Source organism: Macaca fascicularis, chromosome 1 (assembly GCF_037993035.2).
Source record: "Macaca fascicularis isolate 582-1 chromosome 1, T2T-MFA8v1.1".
Lineage (NCBI taxonomy): Eukaryota > Metazoa > Chordata > Mammalia > Primates > Cercopithecidae > Macaca > Macaca fascicularis.
Window position 1 is genome coordinate 124841074 of NC_088375.1, and position 19103 is coordinate 124860176.

The 19103-nt window shown below is 54.7% G+C and overlaps 2 protein-coding genes across 15 annotated transcripts; both read right to left on the reverse strand.

The window, feature by feature from the left end:
- Positions 1-1983: 1983 nt before the first annotated feature.
- CYB561D1 (cytochrome b561 family member D1) lies at positions 1984-8285 on the reverse strand. 8 transcript variants are annotated; one of them, XM_073999892.1, is made up of 4 exons: positions 8214-8285; positions 7745-7848; positions 7217-7254; positions 1984-6647 (listed from the first exon to the last, which is right to left on the reverse strand). In XM_073999892.1, exons 3-4 carry the CDS (start codon positions 7226-7228, stop codon positions 6144-6146), a joined length of 516 nt encoding a protein of 171 aa, XP_073855993.1. In that variant the 5' UTR covers positions 7229-7254; positions 7745-7848; positions 8214-8285; the 3' UTR covers positions 1984-6143. The 8 variants fall into 8 exon arrangements, with proteins under 8 accessions (XP_073855993.1, XP_073856020.1, XP_005542528.3 ...); XM_073999919.1 differs by having other exon boundaries at positions 7713-7848; XM_005542471.4 differs by having other exon boundaries at positions 8081-8285.
- Positions 8286-9659: 1374 nt separating this feature from the next.
- Positions 9660-18450, reverse strand: ATXN7L2 (ataxin 7 like 2). Of its 7 annotated transcripts, none has more exons than XM_015431620.4 (12): positions 18275-18450; positions 16232-16297; positions 15743-15847; positions 15136-15346; positions 14554-14840; positions 13904-13986; positions 13269-13522; positions 12234-12432; positions 11968-12089; positions 10642-11437; positions 10254-10331; positions 9660-9807 (listed from the first exon to the last, which is right to left on the reverse strand). In XM_015431620.4, the coding sequence occupies exons 1-11, from the start codon at positions 18399-18401 to the stop codon at positions 10290-10292; spliced, it is 2292 nt and encodes a 763-aa protein (XP_015287106.2). In that variant the 5' UTR covers positions 18402-18450; the 3' UTR covers positions 9660-9807; positions 10254-10289. The 7 variants fall into 7 exon arrangements, with proteins under 7 accessions (XP_015287106.2, XP_015287113.2, XP_065404541.1 ...); XM_015431627.3 differs by having other exon boundaries at positions 16050-16297; positions 18275-18396; XM_065548469.2 differs by lacking the exon at positions 18275-18450 and adding an exon at positions 16832-17018.
- Positions 18451-19103: the final 653 nt, after the last annotated feature.

Consider the following 19103-nt stretch of genomic DNA (forward strand, 5'->3'; position numbering starts at 1 on the left):
TTGTCTGCCATGCCTTGCAGCACTTACCCTGGCTACTCTTAGGTAGCACTTGTGGGGAGGGAGGAGGCTAATATGACAGTTTTCTTTGAGAATAGATACGAGTTCAGTGCATTGGTTAGCCTGGCCTCTCTTCCCCACAATCTCTCAACTCCTTCCCTTTCTGCACTTGCACTTCTTGCACCACTTATCTTGTGTCTCCCAGGAAACCAGTGGGGAAGCTTCACTTTCCCCACCCACATAGCAGAAAAGGCTCAGGCCCCTGCAGTGGGATGGTTGGCTTTTCTGGTCTAGCCACAGTAAGCCTGTGCTGGATGCTTCCTCTCCTGGGGCTTGAGAGAGGAAGGCTAAAGCAGCTGCCAGTCAAACCCCTTCATCAGGCTTCTACACTCTCAAGTGGAAAATGCAAAATAGTGAAGACACCTAGACCTGCCCTGAGGCCTCCAATCTAGTCAGCTTGTTTACTCTCCCTGGTTGGAACCATGGCCTGAGAGAACCAACCTGCAGTGAGCCAGGATGTGGAGCCCTGCGGTGGGACTTCTGGATGCCCTTCGGCACTGGCCTACATTAGGCAGGAGTCACTGACGCCAAGGCCCGTGTGTGTGTCCATGTGTACACAAATACAGGTTGGCGAGTACTGCAGTGATTGTACTTTGTGCTGCATTTCCCTCACCTCCCACTGCTCCCTCACTTGGTCGTAGTTTGCTTTTGTGGGGCCTGAGCAGAACTGAGCATCCTTAGAAAGCACCATGAGATAACTGGGTATCTGCTTTAAAGATAGGGATGCTAGGGGTCCACTCATGTATATTCAGTGAGACAGAGTTGACTCCTCAGATACCATTGAATAGCCTGAAGTCGTTCCTTAATCTGCTTCCAACAGAGGTCAAAAACTCGTCTGGGAAATCCTAACAATAGCAGGTGGATTATAAACTGAGATTGTTATTCTGTGATGCATCTCGTGACTAGTCAAGTCTCCTGAGAGGGTAGGTAGGGGGAAGGTCCCCTCACTGGAGGTAATTTCTGCCTATATGAAGGGGTTAAGCCCAGCACCGTGCTGGAGATGGGCTACTTCAAACCACCCTCCAGGGCAGTTCTTTTCAGCTTGTCTTCTCTGTGCAGTGCTGGTGAGAACTGCTGAGGCTCTGCACACAATGCCTGGCTAGTGTTTCATTCCTGGATCCCAGGACAGAAAAAACAATTAAGATAAAAAACGAATATTCAAGCCTCTGCACTGCTGTTGTTCCTGCTTCTTTGCATCCACTCCAGGCAGACTGCTGGCTGCTCTCAGACAAATGGAATGGAAAGTATCCTTCCCCAATTTAAAATTTCAACAGAACTGCTTTCAGTGTGTGTGTGTGCGGGTGTGTGAATGCCAATAAAGCACTTGGAGGAGGAGGGGACTGATCCTACTCCAAGAGCCTGAAATGGGGGAAAAGGGAAACCAGGCTGTGGACCCCCAGAAGCCAAGGGTCCCTGCTCTGCATCTCCAATGCCTGAGGCAAGTGTTGCTCATTCTGTGGCTTCGGGAAACAGGGTCTGTGGTGATGCTGTTTGTTCCAGTTGCTCCTCCCTTCCTAGCTTGTCCACCCCACTTTTCCCTCAGAAGGTCAGAATTAGGAGAGATTTAGATAGACTTGGGACCTACAGCTCCCGATGAAGACCAGCTCCAGGAACTTCAGGCTGGACCTAGGGAGCAACTATATTGACTCCGAGATCTGCAGTCTGCCCTGTGATTTGAGAACACCAGGTAGGCAGCACTTACGGCAAACTTCACTAGTCATGGCCTTGGTGGCATTTCTGGCAGGAGTTGGTAAGAGCTGACCTTGCATCTGGAAGGAAGAAATGTGTCCATGTTTTCTTATGATTGCCAGAACAAGTCTCTGAGACTTAGATCCCCTAACTGTCATTATCCGTAACTGTTTATTGCCTAAGAAGCATAAAGCCCAAAGCCTGGCTCAGTGAAAGAGAAGGACAAGAACATAATAATACCACCTGTTTACATGTGTTTAATGCTTTGAATTTTCCAATTCCTATTAACATTCATTGTCTCATCAAATCCTCACAACATCCCTGTGAGGTAGGTCAGGCAATAAGTGGTTTGCCCACAGCCACGCTAGTGATAGGGACGGAGTAAACCCATACTGCAGGTTTCCCAGCCCCCAAGCCGATGCACCTTTCATTTCATGTTACACAGGGTCTTTGTGCCAACCAGACACAGGAGCATCAGGAGCACTACCAGAAGCCTCCCTGCTCTCTAAGCTTGCAGAGGGGACCCAGAAATGCTGGGTTTGAGGCATCAAGACCAGGGGTGCCCCCTGGAGGCCAAGACAGGTAAACAGAAGGAAGGCCAGGAGTACTAGAAGTTAGGCTCAGCAGCCATCCCTGCCACCACCATAGGTCTCAGCCTAGCATATACTGTGTTCCCTACATATCTTGACCTTTGTCAGGTGCAAGTCTTATTAGTTCACTGAGAGGACACAGTGCCCACTCCCAGACGACAGTGCAAGGCATGGCTAGCAGCAAGATTCCTGACATCCTTCCACAGTGCCTCCCCATTCTGTTACACTCTGCAGCCCAGGAAGAGGGGGAAGGTGAGGGCTGACTGACTCAGCCTGCAAGTGCTTAGAGATCTGAAGCTGAAAGGCTCCAGCACCATTCAGCTAATGATTATTATTAACTCTGAACACGCTTTGGCACAGCAGCCAGCTGGCTCAGGGAGGATGCCTAAATCTCCCACAGTGAGGTTTTAAAAACAAGACCTGGCTAGGCACAGTGGCTCACGCCTGTAATCTCAGCAGTTTGGAGGGCTGATGTGGGCAGATCATGAGGTCAAGAGATCAAGACCATCCTGGCCAACATAGTGAAATCCCGTCTCTACTAAAAATACAAAAAGTAGCTGGTTGTGGTGGTGCGCACTTGTAGTCCCAGCTACTCGGGACGCTGAGGCAGGAGAATCGCTTGAACCTGGGAGGCAGAGGTTGCAGTGAGCCAAGATCGTGCCATTGCACTCCAGCCTGGCGGCAGAGTGTGACTCCGTCTTAAAAAAAAAAAAACCAGACCTACAGCAGCCATGCACGGGGGTGGAAGGGTGGGACGATGAGAAAGAAGGGATGGGCCAGTGAGTGCGAAGGGCAGCCTGCCTTGTGAAAGGGTGGGGAGAGAGGAGGCCCAGAATGGCAAGCGGTAACAGCCTACCACTTAAGAGCCAAGAAGGTGAGGCTGGAGGACTTCCCCAGACACAGAGCTCCTCCCATTCCACACCAACCCCAGCCATGATGGGGCTCAGAGGAGAGGTGGTTACAGGAAAGACGCAGGCTTGGGAGGGGTATCTGAACCCAGAAGGGTAATCTCATTTCCATTCAGATTTGGATACAGAAGCCATCTATATTTCTAATGTCCTCAAGGTTGAATCTGAATATAATCAAACTTGGAATATAATCAAATTTGGAATATAATCAAATTTGGAATCAGGACTTAGCTTGATATGAAAATGTGTGCAAATGACATTCAAATGTTTTAAATCTAAGCACGCTGTCCTGGCTTTTTTTTTTTTTTTTTTTTAAAAAAAAGGCAAAACAGGCTGACCACTAGCAGCTTTCCTTAGCCAGGGAGCAAGGACAAAAGGGCAACCATGTGCTTCTCCTCCAAGGCGTTTCCTTCCTTGCTGAGGAGCCAAGTGAATACCCCAGACATGAGAATAAGGGAGGTGCGGGGAACAGAGGATGGTGGAGGAGGGAACACACAAGCAGGAGGCCATGCAGCTGGGAGCCACTGAGATCCCAGCTGGAGGAAGAGTGCCCTGGCACTGAGGTCTAATGGCTGTCCAGCTGCTGCCCCAGGATGTGAGGGCAGGTGGTGATGAAGGGAGAAATGGAAAGAAGGGGGAGGGAAGTCCCTCCGCAATCCGGCCTGCCAGGATGAAGGGCTCCTCCTGGTGACCTATTCCCTACACTGCAGTCAGACCAGGCTAAGCAGGAGACCACCTGTGCCCTCCTCTCTGCTCTGTGCCCCTGCCCTACAGGCCTGCTGGTCAGAAAGGCGACAGCTGGGGCCCCTTCCTCCTGCAGAATATAAATGACTCCCCCTTCCTCCCAGGGCTGGGAATAGACATCAGATGGCACAGCCCACGCAAACTGCCGGCTGTCAGCACGCCTGCCCGCCCGCCCACCAACCCCCGCACCACCTGGGAGGAGGCAGCACCTCAGGCAGGCTCAGGCTTTACGGCACTGCCTGCTTGCTCTCAGAGCAAGCTGGTGAACTTTGCCTGGCCCTCCTACCCTGCGGCAGGTAGAGTGAGCCCCTCAGCGCTGGCTGTGATGAGGAAAGAGGAGATGCAGTCCCTGGATCAAAATCAACGCAGGTGAGATTCTCCATGCGGCCCCAGTAACCGTTTCTGCCGAGTTCACACCACACTGAGAGTTTGAGAGGAGGGAGGACAATGAAAGAGACAGGGACAATACCCTTCTGCACAGCAGGGACCTCCTTTAGATGCTTGTCCTGGGAGAGGCAATCTCCCCCAGTGGGGGCATAATGAGGTACATGGAGAGGACACTTCTGCCCTTGCTGTCCCCATTCTTGTACTATTGAATCAAACCAACCTCCTTACTTCTGAGCTACCCGGAGAGGAGGACCTGAATCTTCAAAAGACCCAGGACATCCACAACACTAACATCTAGGAACACCTGCCCCTGCTCCCAGGAACTGGAGCTCCAGCGCCTACACCCCAGGCTTCCCAGAGTTCCCTGTGAGCTATGTCTACCTGCCTCAGCAGCACTTTCCTGGCTCAGCTGTTGTCAGGCCTTGCCATGATCTAGGAAGGTCCCATCTTCTCAACTGAGCCAGACCACAACTAAACAGTCTAGCATCCAGTCCTCACCACCGAGGGCAGTCTGGGGAACTACTTTCAGCTGCAGCAAGGAGGGTGGTGGTCTCTGTAGGGAAGAGAGCCCAGCCCTCATTTGCCAGCTGGCACCAAACTCAGCCCCCTCTTGGACCTAAGAGCTGGCAAGAGATGACAAGTGAGGAAAGCTTAGATAACAAGGGAAGAGGGGGAACCAGAGAAACTTTGTTTTCTTTGAATCAGAAAAGCCCTGCCCCACTTCCTTGGCCCTTATGAAAAGCTTCAAAAAGTGCCCAGAAGCTATGTGCTAAGGCAAGAACCTGAGCCCTAAGAAGGGCAAAGCATGAGATGCCCAGGGCTCCTTTGCTCTAAGAGGTGATTTCAGGGAGGGAGCACACGCAGGCCCTGCAGCCCTCAAGCCCAGATCCTGAGGTGGGCTGAAGGGAGATCTCAGCTGGGCTGGGCAGCCCAGCCAGGAGCCTTCAGCTTGGTTAAGTCAATGCCCTCCTGCTTCTCCAAAAGCTTTAAAGTGACTTTAGTGCATTTACTGTCTTAGAGTCCAGAAGACTCTCACCTGAGTCCCTTCTCTCCACAGCGCCTGACCCCCTGTGCCCTGGCACAGGGACCAAATCAGCACAAATTTCTGAAGGGCCTCAAGGGCAGAGCTGTCCCTCCAGGGGAGTAAAGAGAGAGTAAAGAACTACCCCGAGTCTGCTAAGTGGTCCACATGGTCCACGGCTGGGAGGGTGTTCTGAGACATCGACCTGACAGATGCTGAGTATTAGAGAAGGAAGGAACTTAAGAGACTGTTTAGAAACATTTCACAGATGAAGAAACGGAGGTCCTTAGATATGAAACACACCTAAGGTTGTACAACAGAGCCTAACAGGACCATATCCCATAAATAAGACCCATGGGCTCTCTCCACTACATCACACTGCTTTCTTAAAAGTAACCCAAATATCCATGGATGCCATTCATTACTTACGGGAACCCAATTTTTCATCAGGCACACAAGCAAGAAATGACCACCAGGACATCACTATCACCACCCAAAACTCTCTCTCTCATCAAGTAGAGGCTTCAGGATCAGGCTCTCCCTCACCTTCCAGTCATACCCTGTACATTTTCCCATTCTGACCCACTGAATTATTCCTCAACAACAGCAGCTTTGGTTTCTGCAGTCCCTGAACCAGCCAAGAAGTGCAAAAACCTGATCACTTCTGAAATAGATCCCTTATAGATCACCGAATGAACCATGATGTTCAAGGCAAGTGTCCCACCCAGATTAAGAGTTCGCAGGAACTCACATTTCCATTTTCTTCCTCGGCAAGTAAGATCTGGAGATCTGGTGCATGATCACCAGGGCTGGATAGATGGGCAGTGCCAGGCACAGGTACCAGGCTGCACCTTTGATCTGGGCCTGGAACCATACTGAGTACATGCCCAGAAGCACCGTCACTGTAGCCATCAGGTAGACCACCAGTCCACACGTCAGATGGTAGAGCTTGAGGCGAGCCACCCTCGAGACCCTGGCTGCCCGGGGACAAAGGAGGCAGAGCCCACACAGTGCCTGGACACCAGTGGCCAGCAGTGTCAGGGCTCCCACCCAGCTGTGCCAGGACACCAGATGAGGCAGCTCACTGCGGGTCCTGCTGGAGATGATGAAGCCCAGGCCCAGAGCTGCACAGAGGATGGCTAGGGTCTGCCCTGCCCAGTGGAGCCGGATCCGTGCTTTTCGGGAGCAGAAGAAGAACGGGGAGTGTTCAGGTGAGAAGAGTAGGATGGCTTCAGCCATGCAGAGGCAGAACTGTGAACATAGGAGAAAGCCAGTAAGCCTCATGTCTGGCTTGGAGGCCTGAGAAAAAGGAGGTGCTCTCATACATCCTAACAAAGAGGACAAAGGGTAAGGGTTAAATAAGTTCCACCAGGACCACCAGTCTCACAGCTCAACATTTCTGGGAACAACTGGGAATCAGCACTCGAGTGCACATCTCCTCGTTCAGGTTGACACCTCCCCATCCCAACCTCTACAATGACTCCCATTTCTTGACCAGTGGAACAGCAAATGTTAAACTTCTCCCTGAACTTTGGGGACAAGTCGGGAAATGACTGGGTAACACCTCTCCCCGCTTCTCCTTTCAGGCCCCAGTGGAGAAAGAAAGATCTTCCATGCCCTCCCACCCTTTTCAACCACCTGACATCTGCCTATGGCCCAGACCTCCAGGTTTCCCAATCCCATAGGCTGCAGGGAAAAATGAACCCTAGATGTTTCCTCCACCTGCCTTAACCTTAGAAAGGCTGAGCTTTCTGAAAGCTGGGTGCTTTCAGAATGAGGTGAGGCATACCCAAACAAATCAGATAGAAGCCCAAACTCACCGCCAAGGACATGAATACAGGGTGCCAGGAGAAAAGACCTAAGAATCAAAGAGAACAGGCTGAGGGCTTGGTACCATTGTTCCTGCTCCTGTAGCTAGGTGGAACCCAAAGAATGTAGCCACATGAGAAAAGTACCATCCCCAATCCTAATCGGGAACAGGAACTAAGGACAAAGTGGAGCAGCCAAGGGGCCCAGAGTGAGCAACCAAGAGGGCCTCCCTATCCACACACAACAGTTTGGCCTGGGTTCCCCTTTCAGCACCTCTTAGCTGGCAGCCCAGTCCTCTGCCTTTTTTGTTTGTTTTTTGTTTTTTTGAGACGGAGTCTCACTCTGTCGCACAGGCTGGAGTGCAGTGGCGCAATCTCGGCTCACTGCAGCCTCCACTTCTCGGGTTCAAGCGATTCTCCTCCCTCAGCCTCCCAAGTAGCTGGAACTACAGGCGCGCGCCATCATGCCTGGCTAATTTTTGTGTTCTTAGTAGAGACGGGGTTTCACCATGTTGGCCAGGCTGGTCTCGAACTCCTGACCTCAAGTGATCCACCCGCGTCGGCCTCCCAAAGTGCTGGGATTTCAGGCGTGACCCACTGCGCCCGGCCTCCTTCACTTCTATTCTCCATCAGGGGACCTGTTTCTGAGGAAGTAGTTCGGTCTGTTCAATCGTCTGCCCTTCCCCCTCAGCACCCCAAACCCCATTCTTCCAGGATCCCTGGGACCTCGCCCCACCAGGCCCTCAAAATCCCTCCACTGTTTCTGTCTCCCCTTTACAGCTGGGGTCCCTCCTCCAAGTCTCCCGGCGTTCCCAAGCGCTGCCCCTCCAGCATCTCCGCTCCGCCCCCTTCCGCAGCCCCGCCCCGCACACTCACTGGTTCCTGGACGGGACAGCGCTGTCAGAAAGATGGTGAAGCCCAAAGCTACCAGGTGCGCCAAGATCCCACTGCCTCTCCGCAGCCAGCGGGTCAGTCTCGGCTCCCCAGCTGAAGCGGGAACCAGACCTACCTCCAAGGGCTGCATGGCCGTGGCCGGCGGGCTCGCACACTCCAGCTGCCCGAACACGTCTTCCGGGTTTGCGATCGCGGAGGCGGCGGCGGCTGCAGGAGAGGCTCCTCCCCCGGGACGCCGCCGGCAGTGCGACGGAGTGGCCCACAGCGCCCTCTGGGGGCTGGGGGGGAAGCGCGAGTGCCCCGGAGAGGCCCGCTCCCGTGGGAGCCCGGAGGCAGAAGGGGACCGAACAGTTCCCGGCCCACCTTCATTTGTTTCTGTGTGTCTGTCTACAAGGGCCTAAATCCCAAGCAGCCTCTGGAAATACATTTGTGGCAAATGATTTCAGTGAAACCCCAAATCACACACTTAGTACGCTGAACCAAGAGCGTGAAACCAGTGTTTGGAGCCGATTTCTAGTAGTACTGGATTTCCCTGGCTGTGCACTGTCTCCTGTCACCTCCTTCTGTGTTGTTCAGGGAACAAGCTTCCTCCCTGCCTAAAGGCAAGGAGACTAGGAAAGGACATGGCCAAAATATAGTGCCTTGAACCTGGTGGACCAAAGGAGAGAGATGCAAGTCTCATCTCGCATCTGCACGGGAGTGGTTCCCAGCGAGATAAATGGAATAACTAGGGCACTCCCAGCCCTGCCGCCTCCTCACAAGCTGCTCAGCCCTGAGGAGCCAGGTGATCCTGAAGGACCAAGGCCTCCCACACTCCGGTGGCCTCCCACACCACCAGTTCTGCAAGTGATGATGCCTTTTCCCTTCCTGCCTCCAAAAAAGGTGTGGTTCAACCCAAGGAGGCCTCCCTGGGAAAGGTTCTACCCCTTCCTTAAAGGCAAACCCACAGGCCGGGAAGGAAGGCTGTCCAATAGAAAACAGGAACATCCCAACAGCAATGACCAACCCAGCTCAAGCTCCCTAAGTGGCTGAGAAAATGAGGCTGCTGGTAAGAGGTGGGAAAAGCAGGAACAGCTGAAGAAAAACAGGCAATAATTCAGGGAGGGATGGACGCCTAGGGTTGCTGAAGGACCAGAAAAGGGTCACAAGCCAATTCCCAGATCCTCAGGGCAAGGATCCTAGAGAAGAGCCAGAAGTGCAGCTTCCCCTCTCAAGTTTTTCTTCCCAATGGGACCACAGTCGTCTCTGGGGTCAAGACTCAGGAAGCCTTGCTCATTCAGAGCCACACGCCTCATCATCCTGTCTGGAGAGACTCCCCCAGTGACACAAACTCCACACATTTTTCACACTATTGAAAGTGAGAAGATGACAGTAATAATAATAATGAGCATAAGAGACTTTTGCAGGCAAGCTATGGGAGCTGGAGTCTTGCTGCCTATCATCTCAGCCTCCCAGGGTAGGGCTGGGGACAGTAAGGACACTCATTTTGTTATTTTTTTCCTTCCTTTTCTATGTTTCTGTTTTTATATTTTCATAGCAGCAACAGAACAGGGAGACAGTCTTGAGGTATTTTAAAGAGCTTTTTTTCTTAAAAAAAATAATATAAAGTTATAAAAAGCGGCAGCAGCCTGGGGCCCGGATCTGGAGGGGAGGAGGTGCTGGCGGCTCCGTTGCAGTGGGCAGGCACTTTCTCGTTAATGGGTTTTTGACTGCAGGAAGACAAGAGGCGAGAGAAAGGGTCAGGGTGGGGGCCTACCAGCTGTCCTACCCAGTGAACTGTGTGGACTACAAGGGCTAAAGCTTGGTTTCCTTCTGCTGGCCCGGTGAGTAAAACTGAGCAAGTAGTGGGCAGCCTGGGTAGTGAAGCTGGAGAATACACAGGGTTTATGATTAGGCCCACATCTAACCCAGGAGAGCACCCCCGTCCCACCTCCTGGCAGAGATCATATGGAGAGCACATGGCACACTATGCCAGGGCTCCCACCAGAAGAGGCAAATAAAACTGGCTGCAGGCTTTACTGGAAACCCTGGAGAACTTGCCTGTCACCTGCACACCTGGAGGTGGGCACATGTGCATAAGTGGACATGGGGTTGTGTGCCTGCCCTCTGAGGCCCTGATGCCCAGAGGAAAATTCAGTGAGGCCAGCCCACCCACCTTGCTGCTCGGCATGTTAGGCTGTGACCCAGGGACTCAAACTCCCTTTCCTTCAGGGAACAGAGGTAGCTCCAGTACCTGGAATGAGGGTCACAGCCAATTCAGAAAGAAGTAGCCCTTCGATTACAGCAAAAGCAGGGATGGAGGGGTGCCGCATCTCCTCAGCCCAAGGGAAAGGGTTAGGGATAGGGGAAGGTTCACCAGGCAAAAGCTGGAGTCACTTCGCTAAGAACTGACCTACCTCTTCCTAAAGAAAACAGTCCAGGAACTCTCTCTCAACTTCCCCTTCCTCCCTTTCCCTGCACAAACACCAATGTAGCATATTCTCTGTATCAGGTACCCGCCATGTGCCCCACCCTCATCAATCTTCAGGGAGCCTGGCTGGTACCTTCAGTGTAGAGCACTTCTCCTCAAAGGCCAGGGCCGGGCCTGGCTTCTTGCGGCGCACAGAGCAGGCCACATCAGCAGGGGCACCAGCCTGACAGTGCTTGGCCTTCACTGGCCGGCAGTAAGTGGCCAGGTTTTTCCGCTTCTTGGCCACCTCCTCCTCAGAGAGGCAGTTGGTTGGCAGGGCCTTGGCTGGGTGTCCAGCTGCTCCCCGGTTCTCCAGCTGAGAAGCCTTGACTGGTGTAGGGAGCTGATGAGGGGAACCACGACAGTCCAGGGGCCCTGCCCGCTTCACTCTTGGCCCCATTGTCCCGTTAAGCCCCATGCTCAGGGCTGTTTTAGTTTTGGCCGAGAGGCCCCGACAGCCAGAGGGTTTGCCTTTTCCAGTGGGCTCCAGGATGCAGGTCCGTTTAAGAGTGGTGGGGCCAGGGGATAACTTCCGCTTTCGAGAAGGGGCCTCCACCTCCACCCCATCCTTGCCTTTGGATGACTTGCTGGCCTTGGAAGGCGGCAGCTTGCTGAAGGATGGGGATGGCGTGTTGGCAGGCAGTGGTGAGGTGATAGCCTGGCTCCCGCCCATGCACTCTGCCTGGCTACAGGCAGCTGCCACACTGGGGGAGCCTGCAGGGTAGCTGGGGACAAGGCTGTCCTTGGTGGGGGGCGTGGAGGCTGGGCAGGCAGGTCTCGGGGGTGGACCTGGAAGGCGGGGGCAGGTGCCTGTAGAGGATGGGCTCAGGGGAGCAGATAACGGGGAGTTGACAAGGTGAGCTGGAGGTTCAGCTGCTGGTGGGATCTTCCTGCAGCAAAAAGAAGGCCCCACTGTGACTGCCAAGCAAACAAGAGAGCTTCTCCCAACACAAGACACGCTCCAGTCTCTCTGCCCCACCTAGAAATGGCCAGCAGAGCCCCAGAGTTGCTGCCATCTGCTGGAAGATGCTGGAACTGAGGGTTAGGAAGAAGACACGGGTGTGCCTGTGGAGAGGAATTAACTAGTATATACGAACTAGGAGGTAGCCCACTAGGAACTTCATTTTAAATCTTGGTTTGGGCATCCCCTATCCCTAGTTACCCAAAAGGTACTGGAAGTGATGGATGAGAGTCTAGATTCAACACCAGACCACCATTCCATGCCCTGCCTTAGCCAAGCTCTAGGCTGCCAAGTTTTCCCACCTCCTTTTCATGCCACTCCCTATCTAGGGTTCTGCTGGCAAACAGCCAAGGCACACCTATGGGTATACAGGAAAGATCAGGGCTTCTGAAGTCCAGGTATGTCTGGAGCCTGGGAATTTCCATTCTAGAACTTCCATTCTGGGCCCAAGAGACTTACTTCCACATGTGCGAGCTGAGGTGCCGTTCCAGCATGGAGCTGAGTGCTGAGCAGAACCGGTCCAGCCGGCGGCTAAACACATAGCATCCTGGGCTCACCAGCCGGCTCCCAAAGGTGCAGAACTAAAGGCAGAAGGACAGTGCATAGTTGGCAGGGTCTGGGGTGCACGGAGGGCATCTGCACACAGGATCTGGCCTCTTTTCCCCGTATTGTGGGCCAGGAGTGCTGGGCCACCCCCTCCCTAGGACCCTGTCCCAGGTCCTTACCGCTTGTGGCCGTGGGGGCCGGGTTGCATAATGGCAGTCAGGGGGTAGGTGGAGGTCGTCAGATGTCCCCTCCTCCTCACTTTCCTCGCTGGATGCCTGGGCCCCACCCCGGGGCATGGGGAAGGGGAACAGGCCTGGGTCCCCATCACCACCACAGGGGCCTTCATCATCCAATTCACTCTCGGAGGAGGCCCGGGACCTGTAAGGGCCAAAAGAGATGTGAGGGGAATGTGACTATTGTGGGGTCAGAGTAGGGGCATCCTTGAACCCACCAAGCTCAAAGAGCAGGGCACTGGTGCAGACACCCTGCAGGGCAATCAAAAGAGGACAGAAGGAAGGGAAGGACAGGAGGGAACAACAGATCTCACAGAGTAAAAGACAGAGAGACCGCTCCCAAGGGATTCTCTCCTCAGCCCCTTCACCTCCCAGGCCCTTCCTCCTCAGGGGATAATCTGCTGTAGATCCGCCTCCTCCAGAAAATCTTCGCAATTAAATGGTACCCAGCTCTGGTCAGCCCAGTCAACTCGCTCAACACCCTTCTTCCATTACATATTCCTGTGAGCCTGTCTGTGAGCTGAGCATGTGTTTCGTGTCTGCCCCTTGTGTGACGGGCAGAGATGCATGTATGTGTCCTTTAGCAAGTCAGGCTCTCCCTGGGGTCCGGCGTAGCCTCTGCACACGAAGGGGCAAGTGAGTGAATACACACAGGGCTGCCTTGCCCGGGACTGTGACCCTTTCGGCCTTTCTGCTCCCCAGTGACAAGTTTCGGCCTGTTGGAGGCAGCTCGGAAAATGTTCATATCCCAAGTGTTGGATCTGGCACACTGCCGAGGGGCTGGGGTGCTGTGGTATGCTTGGTTGGGAACAGGGGAGTCTCCTGCTTCCACACCACTGTCAGGAGCCCCAGGAATCCCCCCACACCCAGGGCTGAGTGAGTGCACCTTCCAGTACACTCCCTGAGCCTGTTTCCAGGGGCCCCTGATGGCTTAGGGGCCAAATACCCCCAGGTGAGGTAGGGGTTGGATTCTAGACGTACCTGGGCAGTGCACAGTATGGGTAAGTCTGCTTGGCACGAACAGAGAAGGTGCTGCTGGGAGCAGCCACCGCTGCCACAACCTGGACTGAAGAGGGGAGCTCCTGGGAGGGGCGCTCGAGAACTTGCTCCTTGCGCCCTGGGCTCTTCTCCTTGGGAGACTCTCCTTTGCGGGAGCTGGCCTTCAGCTCTGCCACCAGCACGTCAAAGTCCTTGGCCCGGCCCTGGACTTCCCGGCGCTGGTGTACTGAGTGGATCTGGAATACAGCAGGGTGGAGAGCTGGGGAGTAGGTATGAACTGAGCAGGGGTGAGGGCCGGCAGGGTGCTTTGGCCTGGGCAAGCTTGGGGGTGGGGAGAGATGTGGGCATATTTGCAGCTGTGTTCATGTGTCTTTGTTTCACTCCCCCATGAGGCCAAAACCCTCCTTTGGGATGGAGGAATCTGGAAATTCCCTCCTTCCCACTGTTCCCACCTTCTGCCCAAGAGGGGCATCCCCATCTCCCCTTCCCTTGGGTGGGCCTAACCGCCTTCCCTTAAGCTGGATCTTCAGTAACATCGACATTCCTCTCCTCGCCCAGGGAAGGAGTGGGCAAGCCCTGTGCTGTCCTCCCTCATTGTGCAGTGGGAAGGGGGTTACCTTGCAGGTCAGCAGGCGGGTACAGATCTTTTTGGTCTCTGGATTTATTACCCCACACTGCCTGTTGAGGTCGCACTCCTTCCCTGTGGGGAAAGCAGTTCCAATGAACCTCAAGACCATTTCCAGGAGTTCACAGGAGGATCTGGCTGCTTCCTGTCAAGGGCCTGAGAAGAACTGGTACTAAGGCAGAAGAGCCTATAGCCCTCAGCCTGGGGCTCTACCTTCCAGAGAAACTCTGGGCATCGACATCTCTTTGCTGGGTGTGAGAACCATCCCTATCCCAATCTCAGATGCATCTTTTGGGACTTCAAGCCCAAAGCAGGGCAACATATATCAAGAAACAAAAGCAGCCATGGGCATCTGGGATGCCAGAGAAGCCAGCTGTGAGATGTGTCCTGGATCTAGGTGAGAAAAGAGAGAAAGAACTTCACCTCCTGGGCATGGGCTCCCTCAGCCTTGATCAGGAGACACAGGATGGAGAGAAGCTTCCCGGGAAACAAGCAGGTCAAGAGGTGACAGGGCTTCTGTACCCTACAACCTGTGATGGCCAGGCCCATAAACCTGACCTCCTCCTCATCTGGCCCAAGGACAAAGCAGCCCAAAGGAGTCCCCACTCTACATTCCGGACCCCCAAGACCACAACTACTCACGAGCCATCTTCCGGTGGGTTTTAGGGGGCAGCCTGGTCCCACTGGGCTCCTTTTCAGGAGAGGTGCCTTCAGCCCAGTGACTGGACCCCTCACTGGGGATGATCTCCATGTTCTCTCTGCCAGGAGGTTCTTTAGAAGGCGGAGCCATGGGAGGTTTTCCAGGGGAGTCCTTGGTGAGACCCCCTGGCTGGCTGAGAAAAGCAGAGGGTGGGGCCACCCTGATTCCATGTCCATCGGGCTTCGGGAGACTGGACATCTTCTCCAGATTCACCACAGGCACGAAAAGGCTACATATAGAGAGAGGGGGTTGGCTGGGGGAGGGGAGGGGAGGCCTGGGGCCTGGACTCTAGCCCAGAGCCATCTCTTTCCCAGCCCTGGAATTTGGGTGGGCTCCAGCAGGGGTGTGAAACACGGGAAGAGGAGACCCCATCTTCCCTGGAATATATGGAAGGAAGCCGCAGACAGGGTGGCTGCCTCCTGCAGTGAGGAGTACGCCTCGACCCAGGGCTGCCTGTACTGATGTCAACCCATCCACGGGTCAGGGTCAGGGCCAGTCTTAGAAAGTCTCCAGCCTCTCCTTACCAGAGGTTGTCCTTCTGGGTCTTCTCAGGAGGCTGGTGGCCACGGCTCCGGGACCCCTGGCCCTTCTCCCTGGAGGAGGTTTTCGTGGAACCTGGTGCCCTACAAGCTGGGCCCTGCCCATTCACTACATGGCATTTCTGAGAGCTGGCAGGGGCTGGAGGTGGGGGTGGGGCCCGGGCATAAAGCTTGCTGAGGGGCCCGTGTCTTCTTTCTGTCACCAGGAGGTGGAAAGAATAATCGAAGTGAGTGGTATCACCACTTCCTTCCCCAACCTAACCCTGTCCATAGACTCACATGAGAGAATCTGAGTTTCCATAAATTAGATTGTAAACATGCCTCCTTCCCATTTGAATCTGAGCCTTTAAGACTCAAAATTCAAGATCTAGCTTCCTGAACTCCTTAACTCCTCCCTTAACTCCACTGGATGCTAGAATTTTGTTCAAACAATAATCTGACTCCCCACAATGCTCTGAAGCCACCCCCAGGACCTTCCTATCCTCAACACCACCCTCCATTACCCCACAAGACCTCCTGACTGACCCCGTCCTCAGAGTTCCATGCTCCACCTTCCCCTGTCCCTTTATCTCCTCCCTAGGGCTCCCCTCACCGCAGTGCTTCTGGAAAGCTTGAGGCTTCACCACTTGGCTGCAGTGGTTACACACAACCAAATAGAAGTCATCATGGGCAGGGCAGTGCCCGAAGATGGACATGTCTGCAATGACAGAAGCCCATGTCACTGGGGCTGAGGATCCCAGGGTTTCCCTGGAAGATCGGAGAACACTCCCATCCCACCACTCAGAGGGCACTTCACCTCCCCGCTGACATAACAAGCTCCATGCTGAATGCTCCCAGCTTCTAGAGTTCAATCTAAGCAGTCCCAAAGGGTATGCGCTTTCAGGTGAGTGGGCAATCACCTATGATTACGATCTCCAACAGCAGGTCACAGGAGCCAGAGCAACCGGCCGACTCAGACCTATCAAAATGAGGGTCCCCAGACAGCTGCTTCAAGCAGCCACCTCCTTCTGTAGTGTGGTGGAAAAGTGGAGCGTGGTCCTGTCTGCCCTGGGTCCCAGCCCTAATGTGTGTCGACTCCCACCTTCTTTAATGAGGGTCATGGCATCCAACTTCTTCATGTTTTTGCTACTCTCCTCCAGCTCAGCCCCTAGAGGAGAAACACAGCTCAGAAGGTTCAGGGCCAGTTTTAGGGAGTCTCCAGCCTCCCCTTACCAGAGACTGTTCTTCCCAGAAGACAGCCCAGAGGTTGTCCCCTTTCCAGAAGCCCCAAGCAGGGCCTGCAGCTCAACAGTATGAAGCCCACACTCCATGACAAGCTCCTGGTGTGAGGACCACTTGGGGAACCTTTCAGTGGGTCATTCTCAGATGCCCATCTTCCTTCACCTGCTGCATCTGGACTAAGACGGTCCCACTAAGAAGAATCCATCTGCCTTTCTTATAGGACCCTTCACCTCAAGGTGCAGTTCAGGGCTCCACTGCTAACTAGTTGGGTGACTGTGGGTAAATATCATCTCTTTTCTGGGCCTGCTTCCCCATTTAAAGGGGAAACAGTCCTTAACGAAGTTTTCTATCCCTGAGTCTCTTCTTGAGATTTCTCAGATGGGTCCTTTCTGCTACTATGTGGCATCCCAAATAGATACTCTCCCAGGTCCCCACCCCCATGAATTCAATTTTGCTCCACCTGGGTTACCATAGCATTGTCAAAGTTACACCCAGCTTCTCAGGTCCTGCACTGATAGGATGGTCACAGAGCAGAAAAACTGCTGTCTTTGGTCCTTGAGCATCTTCAAAGTCTCCTTGGTCAGCTATGCAAGTCCCTCCCCTTCTTAGAGGGGCTTTGGGCAGGGGTTGCCCTTGTACCTCAGTTTCTGGGTTAATGACAAAAACATCTTAGCTGTGCAAAGCAGCTTTTTCCCCATCCCCCTACCTCTCTCCTCCCCCCTCCCTCCTTACGCCCCCTCCCTGTCCCTTGGAAAAAAAAATCAATTCTGAGTCACCAAACCCGTCTGACTCCATTTCCGGTTCTCAATGCACCCAGACCCTGACAATGGCCCCATCCTTGCCCACCCAGCATGGGGCAGTCCCAGGGTGGCCTGGGCTCCCGCTTAGGTCTGATCTCTGATGCTCATTAACAGATATGCTCCTTTCTAGGATGAGAAGATTGTTGACAATCTTATATAATATCCAGATTATGAGGGGTGGTGGGTTAGGCACGCAAGAGACAAGGGGCAGCTCCCACTCTTAAGTCCGTGAAATGCAAGTGCGGGGAATGATGGACAGAACAAAACTGGGAGTCGGATGTCTCAGAGGAGAACAAGTGTCATTAGAGACCCCTCCATGCAGTCTCCTCCTCCACCTCTTCTCACTTGCAAACTTCTTCAGGGGCGTGATGCCTGCTGTCACCCCGAAAGGCCACGAGGCCAGGTGCTCCCTGGGGCCCAGAAGACAAAGATCAGAAGAAGGGGCTGTAGGCCCGCTCACTAAGACACTCAGGGGCCTAGAGAAGGTGAGAGTCAGAGGAGAGAGCCAAGAGGCAGGGCAAGAGGCCTGGGAAAGGACAGTGGGTTAGAGGCATGGATGGATGGACCGAAGGATGGAGGGAGGGAGGGAGGATAGATGGATGGACGGACGAACTAACGCGGAGGGGGCGGGGGTCTAAAAGCACTGCAGCTGCAGGCAAATGCCGAAAAGGAGCAGGAGGTGTGGGGCAAAAGGCGAAGGAACAAGGAGGGTGAGGAAGGGGGCACAGAAGTGGGGTGCGTGGGAAACACGTGGAGAAGACTGTTGCGGACAGGGAAAGCCGGAGGCAGGTGCAGGAGGGGCGCGAGCTGGGGGGCAGCAGGCAGGGAGAAAGATAAAGGCAAGCCTATGTGGGGGGCAGGTATTGGGGACTGGCAGAGGCAGAGATGGGCAGGGTGGGCTGTAAGCGGTAAGCCGGCGCTAGGACCCGGAGGCGCGAAGGTGACGGAGCAGGCGGGCACTAGGACCCGGCGGGTCCTTTGTTTGGGGGGCCGGGGAGCCGGACGGCGGCTCCAGTCGGCGGCTCCCCTCAGCTGGCGGGGGCCCGGAAGGGGGGAGGGGAGATAGTGATGGGGTCCCCGGACTTTAGGATGGCTTCACTCACCGTCAGTCGCGGGCAGGTCGGCCCGCTCCACCCACGAGCTCCAGCTCTGTCCCGCGAAGTCATCGAGACTCGGCACCCGCCGCTCCAGAGCGGCCATTGCTGCCGCCGCGCGTTCACGCACCGCCATCACCGCCGCGGACGCGCGCCCGCCCTGGCGCCGCCGCCGCGCGGCCCCCTCCCCCTCGCCCCGTCGCGGGCACGCCTCCCCTCTCCCCCCCACCTGCCTTTCCAGCTCAGTCTTTGCGCAAGCGCAGCACAGGTTGCCTGTTCCCGGCCCCTCTCCCTCCCGCACAGCTTTCTGGGAAGTGTAGTCTTGGAGCGGATGCTATTGCCTACCGAGCTTGCAGCAAGAGTCCCTCCGAAATGCACAATTACAGGGGGAAAAAAGAAGACCAAAGCTCCAGGATCTCCTCTTCTAATCCTTATGCACACATTATTTGTGCTACCAGTCCACTCTCCCAAGCTCACTGCACCTCTCCCCAGCCCCAAACCTCTCTCAGCCCAGACACCCCTCTAAGCCATGCGTCCGCCAGCTGGCTGGCGCCCCTTCCCGGGCTGGCGGCCACGAAGCGACTCAGCTCCCCTGTAGATCGAATAGGGTAGGTGCAGGGAGGTGGGCGCTGTGAATCAGAAGGGCAAGGGGAGGGAGTCTGTAGGATGTGCTGAAGGACACCGGGGTGGTGTGGGGGAGGGCCTCGGCTCCCGTGTCGTGCCTCCTCTGTGGGAAACCCACACTGCCCTGATACAGAGCAGAGGGTTGGAGTGGCGTTGTCTGGATTTGAGAGGACCTGGCCAAGCTGACCAAAATCACCTGTCACGATGACAGAAG

What these genes read in the sequence shown, in the direction of transcription:
- CYB561D1 (XM_015431650.3), bottom strand. Translation starts at nt 8,228, where the DNA reads ATGCAGCCCTTGGAGGTAGGTCTGGTTCCCGCTTCAGCTGGGGAGCCG. An exon ending in GCTGTCCCGTCCAGGAACCA is followed by an intron (nt 7,849 to 8,080) that starts GTGAGTGTGCGG and finishes CTACTTCCTCAG; the next exon opens with AAACAGGTCCCCTGATGGAG. An exon ending in ACGCGGGTGGATCACTTGAG is followed by an intron (nt 6,648 to 7,744) that starts GTCAGGAGTTCG and finishes CTATGTTCACAG; the next exon opens with TTCTGCCTCTGCATGGCTGA.
- ATXN7L2 (XM_015431620.4), bottom strand. Translation starts at nt 18,401, where the DNA reads ATGGCGGTGCGTGAACGCGCGGCGGCAGCAATGGCCGCTCTGGAGCGG. An exon ending in CATGACCCTCATTAAAGAAG is followed by an intron (nt 15,848 to 16,231) that starts GTGGGAGTCGAC and finishes CTGTCATTGCAG; the next exon opens with ACATGTCCATCTTCGGGCAC. An exon ending in AGCTTTCCAGAAGCACTGCG is followed by an intron (nt 15,347 to 15,742) that starts GTGAGGGGAGCC and finishes TCCTGGTGACAG; the next exon opens with AAAGAAGACACGGGCCCCTC.